This window comes from Haliaeetus leucocephalus, unplaced genomic scaffold (genome assembly GCF_000737465.1).
Source record: "Haliaeetus leucocephalus isolate CR32 unplaced genomic scaffold, Haliaeetus_leucocephalus-4.0 Scaffold173, whole genome shotgun sequence".
NCBI lineage: Eukaryota > Metazoa > Chordata > Aves > Accipitriformes > Accipitridae > Haliaeetus > Haliaeetus leucocephalus.
In genome coordinates this window covers 7,101,708-7,111,997 of record NW_010972609.1, presented here as the reverse complement: position 1 = coordinate 7,111,997, position 10,290 = coordinate 7,101,708, and the positions used below count along the sequence as shown (strand labels likewise).

The 10,290-nt window shown below is 37.9% G+C and overlaps 1 protein-coding gene across 1 annotated transcript in view; it reads right to left on the bottom strand.

Annotated features, from left to right (window-relative positions):
* Positions 1 to 2,012: 2,012 nt before the first annotated feature.
* HIPK3 (homeodomain interacting protein kinase 3) overlaps positions 2,013 to 10,290 on the bottom strand; it is a 61,776-nt gene continuing 53,498 nt past the window's right edge. Inside the window, exons 13-15 of the mRNA XM_010563761.1 lie at positions 7,831 to 8,066; positions 7,428 to 7,555; positions 2,013 to 5,774 (exon numbers count right to left, since the gene is read on the bottom strand). Of these exons, the coding sequence (XP_010562063.1) occupies positions 5,298 to 5,774; positions 7,428 to 7,555; positions 7,831 to 8,066 (841 nt within the window). The 3' untranslated portion in view covers positions 2,013 to 5,297. The remainder of the gene's footprint in view (positions 5,775 to 7,427; positions 7,556 to 7,830; positions 8,067 to 10,290) is intronic.

Here is a 10,290-nt window from a genome sequence, read left to right as displayed (position 1 = left end):
CCTGCCTGCACAGCAGGACATCAGACTGAGCATTTCAGTCACCACGTCATTCAGTGTGGGAAAAGAGGCAGGAAGGGCTACAGCATTTCTCTGGCGTTCCCCAGAGCTCTGCACCGCACAAGACACGCATGCCGAACATTACAGGCCTGCAAGGAAGTTACAGCTCTTTAAGCGGGGAGCGGTAGTATTTCACAACCCTACCGAGACTTTGACTCACGCTGCCTCAATTCATTACGGGAGCCGAAATCACAGTACGCGTGAGTTGCAGTGATTAATGCGAATCTACCGTGATCGTCAGGACTGTACTGCTTTGTGAGTGATACCAAACAGTAGCGTCTCTGTTGCCTCCCAGAGAGCGATCATCTCTCCAGCTGAAAACTTAAGCTAATTCATTGAGAAAACATAGCATCATCCTGAACCCGTTTGTCCCGCTACAGATCCGTAGCATGTGACAGTTCCATTGACTCTGAAAGCTTTTCCTTGAATGAATCTGCTGCCATAACTGCAGTGTAAGTTTGTCCTTTGCATTTAGCGACAGGGGAAATACCAAATTTTAAACCAGTGTTAGTCATCCTAAAGGCGGCTGAGAGGAAGATTACTTACTCCTAATTGTCTGTCCCAGTCCTATCCTTCCACAGGACGGGAAAGAGCACAGGGGACAGTCGGACATTATTACTAATAGAAAGCAAGAATGGAAAGGACTTCACAGACAGCGTATTCCCTCGGAAAGGCTCAGGCTGCCTTTCCTTGTTTGTTAGATGTTGCCAAAAGCAAGAGTGTAAAATACACCAAGGCAATGGCCCTATTTGCTATGGGAAACGTGGGATATAGATACCAACGTCAACACGCATTTAAGTCAACAATACGTGAGTCTAACCGTAAAGAATGAAAAGGAAGCAGCTTTCATAGCAACACAGGTGTCTGTAGAATTTGGACAGATGCATTTTCATGTAGCCTAAGGTACAGTGCTGCAGGAAAAGCTTTGCAGACAGCATGACCAACCTGCATTGAAGAGCGAGCAGCTGTAAAAGATCAGTGACGGCAGCACCTCGCATTTAGCAAAGCAAAGCTTTCCGTCAGTTCTGAAATATTTTGGTATCCAAAATATATTGCACTGTCATTTCAGTCTTTTACCCTTCATTTCTAACAGCACCTTAAACGCGATGTTAGGCACAGAAACCACGCTACTTCAGAAACACGCGTACCCAATAGCCTGCTTCACGACAGCTTCCAAACCACGAGATTTCAGCAAGCACTGTAAGCCCACGGCGGAATGAGCCCATTTGGCTGACAACAGCACCGGCAGATGCCCCTTCCACGGACGTCTGGTCCGTACCAGGCTGGCCATCTGGAGCCACTGACCGCGTGGGGCCATCTGCGGCAGCGGGAGCACCGTCCTGCTGGCCAAGCAGCAGCTGCCACAGGCTTGGTACGAACTTCGGCTGCGCTGACGTCTCTGCTGGTGATCTGGGCCAGATAACCTTTTTCTAAGGTTGCAGAAGTGGGACATCCAGAACAAGGAACCTTCAAGGTTTGGCTACGCTAAAGGCAGAATCTCAAGATCCTCCTAAGCAAACCTTGAAAAGTTAATAAAAGTTAAAATTTCAGAAAGAAGAGAAGCTTAGTCAAATCAGCGTATCAGAACTTTGGGGCCCTCCCTCTGAATTTTCGTCACTTTTGCCTTAACCCGGCTTTGATGTAACGCAGCAAAAAAAGGAAAGCCACCAAAAGTCATCTGCTGCAATATATATTTTAATTCAAAGTGAATCTCGACAGTAATACACCATAAATTCTTATTTTGACACTCACCAAAATAGTCACCTGGAAAACCCGCTTTTTGTGACAAAGTACAGAAGGCTTGGTCACATTTAAATCACTGAGAACTAGAAAGAAATACTATCGCAAACTGTAAGAGACATTACATCCATAAAAAATTTTCCCAGTCCTCATATTGTAATATTGCACAGTGCAATTGCTACATGGCGAACTAGTGTAGCATAGAAATCCAAAGCAAAAAAAAGCCACGAGTCTACAAATTGTTAAACAGTAACAGTTCAAACTTATTAATCAAGTCTCTATCACTGGGTATTTCTAGAACAAGTCTTCCTACAGCTTGCAGTGTGATTTAACTTTTACTTAACACAAACCAAGTTAATTAGCAGTAAAAACAGAAAATTTAAAAATTAAAACCAAGAAAGTTAATACAGTAGCATATTTGACCAATAAAACACCCTGAAGTAAAGTTAAAAACTGAACACAAGAAATTCATATAAAATCTTGCAAATTAAAGTAATATGCAGATATGCAATTCCGTAGTCATGCAGTGTTTTATTTAAAAAAGGCATTAAAACGGTAACGTGTATAAATGCTTCTCAGAGGATGACTTTTTCCACAGAAAAGGTCCTCGCCCTGAAAGCTTTTTTTTTTCTGCAGATGGGCCCCGGACACTCGCAGTGACAAGAGTCCGTTCTCTCCGGGTGTATTGCAGGATGGGGGAAAAAGTCACCCGGTATATTGAATTTAAGCTGTGGCAGGATCCCAAATATTTCATTCTTTGAAATGCAGACATTTCTAAAATTACATTACATAGAAAGAGCAGCAGATCTAATTTGGGGCGCATTTACAGCAACTTTTTCCTGCATACGATAGGATACTGTTGTGATATACAGATAATTGTGTCAATTTAACAAGCACGTTAGCTTAAAACCTTAAGCACAGTAAAAAGAAAGTACAGTAAATACATTAGACCAATGAAGATCCCCATGGCCCCAGAAAAAAAGATGCAGTATTTTTTTTGTTATCACAATACAAAATTCATCTACTCCATTTGCATTGGTGATTCTTGGTGTGTCCATTGCCTGCAATGGAGTAAGCACCAAAAAAACATCGCTTCCCAACACAAGGGAGTGAACACAAAACTATCTGCTGGACCATATAGCACAAGTTTGAAGTGGTAAGGTGGATATCCAATTTGAGCATTTTCTTGACTCCCTATATTTAGGCTTTATATATGTGTTGATAAGATTTCAAATTCATCAGGATACTCCTAGTTTCTAATGTATACTTTATATACACACACTTGTACAAAATGCATAGAGTTGATTACTAAAAACACTGAAACTTTTGGGAAAAGTTAGGTTTCTTAATTTTCAGTGTGATTAAAAATGTACTGCTGGTATTTTTATTATTTTTTATGATCTAATACTGTTTATTTTAGTTATTACTTAAAAAATAAATCAAACGTAGGCACATTTATTTCATTCAGACATTCATTAAATAAAACACTGCTTGTGTTAGTGGAGTAAAGAAAAAGATTACCAGTTATTAGCTTATTGACAGAGTTAAACTCAAATGGTTTGCACTCTTATTCCAGTCAACATTGCAAGGATTGTATTCCAGATTTTGTTTTAAAAAAAAGTTAAGTCAAGCCTGCAAGATGCAGCTTCTTAAGTGTCTACACAATGCCAATATGAAAACATAAAAAAAATTAAGTTACATCAATACATCCACTTATATGCAGTGATGAGCTCAAAGTTAATGGAGATAAAATACTGATGCAAATAACACACACCAAAAAAACATATGCAATCATCTTCCATCATTTACAGTATAGTAGTTACGACACTTCAAACATGAAAACAAAATTTAAAAAAAAAAAAAAGAAAAAACACAAACAAAAAAAACACCCAAACCCAAAACCCGGCTTCTATTTCATGTAATTAGACTTGTACAGAAATTAGAAGGCTAAGAAAGAACTAGTTAATCACCTAATTTCACAGCTATCTGAAGTGGCAATCATTATATAGCAGCTTATCTATGATACATTCAAGATAAATGATACAATTTATTACTTGCCCATAAGCTAAAACACAGCCTCAGCTTAATACCTTCTGTAAACCCCATCTCTACACTACAGTATACTTGAGGTCTATGAAAAAGTAGCTACCTTGTATAGGAAATGGATGATTAAGTCTTTGGTGCTGCAAAAGCAACTTCATTTGAACAAAACAAAAAACGAAAAGACACACTTCCTAAGGAAAAAAAAAAAAAAATGCAAAAAGCATGTAATTTACGTCCCTGACGGAATGTATTAAATAAGCAAACACCCGCAACAGGCTAAAACAAATACTATAATGTAAAAAGACTAAAATCTCTCCCATGCATAAATGTAAGATTGCACACAAAGAACTCACATCTTTTCAAGCTTCAATAGTAAATACTCTGCTACTAGTTATTAAATACTGCATGGTTTGCTCAAGCTAAGATGAAACCACATCATGGATCAATGAGCACTTGGCTTTTTCTTTCATTAGCTAGTCAGTCATGCCTACCGCACCTCTAAACATTTTATTATATCCAATTAGACAAACACTTTTAAAATAAACTACTTGGGTTGTACTGCAGTTCCATTTACCTGTATGAAATACTGTGTTGTGTGTCACTACTCAATAGCTACTGAATCAACTTTTCTTAAGCACTACTAAAGTCTTGTCTTGAAGCTAGATCATTCTGGGGGAAAAAAAGACAGCAAAATTCGGCTACAGCAAAACATGCTGCCTTCTCGATAAGGAAAACACACCCAATACTAAAATCATACCACACAAAACCCAAAATGAGCATTACGCTATCAAAAAATCAGCAGATCTGAATTTTTAAGTGCTGCAGTCCTCAACATTTATATATAAGTAATAACATTAACAACCTCAAATATTTAAGGCACTATGTGTGGGAACAGTTTACAATGCAGCTGAGATTATTAGGACAACAACATTTAAGAGCAATGTTTAGGCTTTTTTTTTTTGCCCATGCAAAAGACACATGCAATGTGAAGAACAACAGCTCAACTTTTAGATAAGTGACTCAACATTTAAACACCAAGATACGCAATACAAACAAGTTACTTCTACACTGTACTGCTGACACATGTGCATCTGTTGCTCTAGTTCTGTACACTGAATGGCTTCCCAAATGTAGACGTGTCTTGCACTAGTTAGAAGGCAATTTTATAAAAAATAGCAGGAGCAAAACCAGATTTCTGCTCCCATAAGTCACCTGTCTAAAGTTACTATATAAGAAGATAACATGACCAAAGACAAGTTATACCAAATGTGCAAAACACATTAAAAGTGAGTTTGTTTTTTTTTTTAAAGCTCAGAGTTTAAATTGCACCCAAGTCTACATGATTCAAAAAAATAATTTTCCTGTTGTGCCATGGCTAATATTTAATAAATACCATGTTTCTTCTTAAACCAAACTTCTGTATCATTGAGCTTCCTCAATATACTGTATTTGAGTTCTCACATAAATGGATACTGGCTGAGTTTTGTTGGACTCAGTGGAAATCCTGTGTAAGCAGGTGATGCTGCAATGTACGAATGCGGAGGGAAAATTGGTTTGTACTGAGTCTGATGAATGGTTGGGGAAGGTAAGAGACGGGGATTGATGCCAACTGGAACTTGGTGTACTATACCACTGGGATGAGATATATTGTACGTTGGATGTTGTAACAAGGGTCTTGAGGTACATGGCGAGGCGAGGAGGTGGGCAACAGGCGCAGCAGTACTAAGGGGTGCCGACGACGGGTAGGGAAGAATAGCAGGCTGTCCTCCAAGGTGGGTACTTCCAGAGAGATGCGCGTGCACGGTAGTGTGATTTGGACTTCCTTGCGGAAGGGAGAAAGCATGACCGGCAACGCCGGCTGGGATGTAAGCCTGCTGCCTCCAATGAGCATAGTTTCCGTTCCATTCCTGTGGCCCAGATCCAAAGTGCTGAACCTGTCCACAGAGAGAAATGGGCAGGTCTTAACATTCAATAGCCAGTATAAGGAGAGTTTGAAAAATGGAATAATGCACTAAAACTAGTCAACTTAAAAATCAAGAGAAATATAGAGACAGGAATAATTAAATGCTTAAACAAACAAAAAAATATTAGCTGTTTAGATAGTAGCACAGACAGGAAATCTGACAATAAGAGATGGTAAACAGAACACAAAGTTATTTTAATGCTCTTGCAAAAAAAAAAAAAAAAAAGATAAAATGCCATGCTGGGCTGTTTTAACAGAAATACCATGTATCACATGAGCAAGGTGCTTATTCCACTCTACTCAGCACTGGCTTGGCATCAATTGGAAGTGCTGCATTCAGTTTGGGCACCATAATGAGGCACAAAGAGGACAAATAGGAGAGAAATTTTAGAGGAGAGCAGAAAAAATAATAAACGGATTGAAAATATCTGAGACAACTAGGCAAACAGAAGTCTAGGGCTATGATCACAGGAAGATGTGGCAATTATTGACAGTTATAAAGAGAAAGACTAAAAATCAGTTACTCCTATTAAATGATGCAGGCTTCAAACTACATAGGGCATCTACCAAACAAAGAAGGAAGGATCAGCATAAATTTCTGTAATGAAAATAACATTCTACACTTTCTGCCAAGAGGCTGAGGAGCTGCAGTCACTGAAGAGATTAAAAATTAATACTATTCTGATCATATTAAGGTTTGCTTAGAATTAATTAAACCAATCCTTCCGCATAATCATGCGGAAGGGGAGATGGTGTCACCCACCCAAATGTTTCTTTCAATCTAAACTATTCAAGTCATTATTGGTAAATCCTCTTATCTACATATAGCATGCTTGCATTTAGTATTTAACTTACAATTTAATATTGACAGTTAGTTACTCTGCAAGACTTATACAAACAGGTACTGCTCTTACATCAAATGTACCTCCAGATATCTAACCAAAAGCTCAGTGCAGCTACAGCTCAAAATTGATTAATTAAAAAGGGGCTTAAACTTGATGTCACGTGTCAACTTCAGTTCTCAGCCACAGTAGACACATTTACTATGTTGTTGGGTAACGATAAAAGTAGCTTTTAAATTAACTTCGAGTATCTTCCAAGATTGGATTGAACTACAATCAAAGCCTCTTCTGGCCCAGCTTCACTACCTGGCAGCAAAGGTAAGAAACAGTTGGGTTTGCTAAGCTCTGTCCCATCTCTGGGTACTCAAACTACAGGCACTTTCATGCACACTACCAATAGAACAAGACTGAAATATAGCCCCAGATTTTAACTGCATACTATGAGCATTTTAGCATCTGGATGTAGGAAAAAAAATACACTAACATATTTTTCATTTTGTCTCATGCTTTGATTTTGTGTAGGCATTGATAATTTTCCCAGTACAGCTCTTCTATAATTTTTTAAAATAAAGTCATCTGCTTTAAGAAAATGACCAAAAGTGAAAGATACTTATGACTTGCCCAGTAAGTCGAAATCCATTTTTCAAGATCTGAACACTTCTGCAATCAAGCTGTTGAAAACCTGCAGTTGCCATTTAGTGCAATTGAAATTGTGAGCATTCAGCACGTTTGGAACCTCAAAACAGAAAAAATACTTCTTAGATGTGTGTAAGCACACATACCTGACTGAAGTTTGTATGTTGCTGATGGAATGCTGATGTCAGTTTTTGCTGACGGCTTCCTACAACAGAAGACTGGTTTATTCTTCCCAGGACAGACCGCCCCTTTTTCAGTGGCTGGCACGTAGCATCTTCCAAGATACAAATGAACAATGTTATGGTTTTGTTGTCACTATTCTCTTCTAACAAAAGTTAGACAAAAGTTTCATTTGCTTCAGCATACAGGGAGAAATAATAAAATAATACACTAATTAAAGTCTTAAAAACCAACACAATTTAGAATTGTTATATTACAGATTAGCAGATATATGAGTAGGTCAAAATCTTCGTATGTATGGCTGTTGAATAGATATTCAAATTTCTATTCTTATCTACTGGTATAGAAAGAAAAAAACACCTAACTTACCTGTATTCACCATCTGTTCACCAAGATGTAACCTGTTTTCAAGTCTCATTGGTGGTACCACTACTGTGCAAACAGCTGATTTGGTTTCAGGATTAACTGATGCTCTTGCTTCCTTATTTTTATTGGTATTAGCTACAAAGCCATCTTCCACAAATGGGCTGTCATGTCCTGAAGAGTCTGAAGTTGGAGAACCATCCACCGTATCACATCCACTTTCCTGTTCGTCATCTGACATACTATCAAAAAATAAAAGTATTGCATTGAAACAAATACATTTTTTGTAATACAGATGCATTTTATTAAAATGCCATATAAAATTTATGGAAGTGAAACCACTCAAAGGTGTATAAAAATGTTATATTTTAATTATACAAGCACAGACATTCAGATGGCAGTTCAATATTCAAACTCATTCTACCCATAAATTGCAAGGTTCAGACAAAGGAGGCAATTTCTACTTAAAGACTTAGATGTGTAACCCAACTTGCACTCACTTTTTAATTTATTTTTTAAATAATCTCGTACTTATAATCCACCTGAAATTCAGATTTTTACACCAAATAAAGGGTCGAAGAAGATTACTTTGTTTCTTCCTGACTCAAAACATAAAGGTCTCCTGATGGTTACTACCCTAGCAAAAGAGAACATACTGATCTAACTTCCTTCTAGACATCAGCCACATCCCAGAGCCTGCAAAAAGCCATCCCTGGGGTCTGTGAGAGTCAGCGTGGGATAGAGAGCACCAAGGAGGCAACCTGCACAGTGGCAGGCAGCTCCCTCTCATCTCCATATCAACCACCAGCAGCTACGCTAGACCTTATCTACTGAAAAATTAGGTCTCTCTGAAGCTCCTCCGGAGAGCACTGCCTGAGTGTAACTGATAGATTCTTTTAAACAGATTTAGATTAAGGAGACAAAAACTACCCGCTATTTACACGGCGACTATTTTGGCACTGGTGGTCTGTGAAATCCATGCTGGTCAAGTGGTGCAAACTCATCCATTCAACCACTGCTTTTACCAAAGCAGCTGGAAGGGGAAAGAGGTGGAGAAATCAACTCATAATAATAGCCTTTCCTAACATTCATGGAATCTCCGTGCTTGTATCAGAAGAAGAAAGGGCTAAGAAGATGGTAAATGCCAGCTGCCAGAAGCGAGACCACAGTCCAATCAGGGGAACCAGAACCAAACACCTTTTAGGCAGCAAGTAGTAAACAAACTGGGAAAGGAAACTAGTTTATGATGAGGTATATTGCCAGAAAATATATTAATCTCATTTATGTATTATTAATTACACAAGCAAAAGGTACATCACAGACCCACCACCAACAACAACAAAAAAGAAATTTAACTAGTCCTCAGCTGGGACTGTGCCAGGTATGGATTATATAGATAGCAAGAGACATCCTTCACTTAACGGAGCTAAAATGAATGGTATGGGGTGATGAATAAGTAAGTGTAGATGCTAACAAAGTTCCCGGATAGAAAGGATAGGCATGAGAATTAAGAATTTCTATAAACTAGACAAACATGAAAACTCCAGTTTATATCAAAAATTGGTAGAATACATGCTTAACTTAAAACATGCAAGTAACAAGCAGTGAATTCACTAATCCCTAAAGATACGGTCAAGTCCTTTGGTGATTTTATAGCTAATGTAACAGGTCCTTATAGCATGGTGATTAAATGAAGACAATATTAATAAAACCATTTATAAAATTTAATTTTTTTTGTGAAAAGTACTTTGACATTATGAGGGCCAGCACAAAACCCCGAAGTCTTAAGACAACAGAGCTAGGTAATTCCGAATAGTTTTTTAAGTAACAACTATTGATACTGTGACAACTACTGAGCAATTAATTGTATTTCTATATTATTAACTTTTGATTCAAGTTACTAATTATATGACTGACTTAGTTGAATGCTAATGAAACCAGAATCTGATGCACTCCTCTGCTATTGACCTAAAGTTGAGTTACAGAGGGGAACTGAATTACATGTCAGTTCCTTGCAATTCAAAGAAAACATTCAATCAAGCAGGTCTTTATGAAAAAAACTTGTCTGAAGTTTTGAACGTTTTGATATTAAAGAATATCATAAGCAGGACTGCCAATGTTAACTATTGACCAGTAAGACTACCTGACACCTCCCAGTATAAGACACGTCTTGTTACCTAAATCTTTACTAAAATTTAACCATGTGAATGCAAATTCTCCAAATGCTTCTTGTTATTCTCTTGCTTTACAGTCAGAAATGACAAATGCTTGAAAATAAGACCAGGGAAATATACCTGGTTTAGTCCACCTATGTAACTCTGGCAACTTCTTGTTTTAATATCTCCAAAGTCCCAGAAATGGCAGAAATTTGTCTGGGATTCTCTTCTACATCAAGTCACTCTAAAAAAAATGAAAAATCTATCCATATGCTCCATTAGTATAGTTTTGTTGTTGGATCTAGCAGTT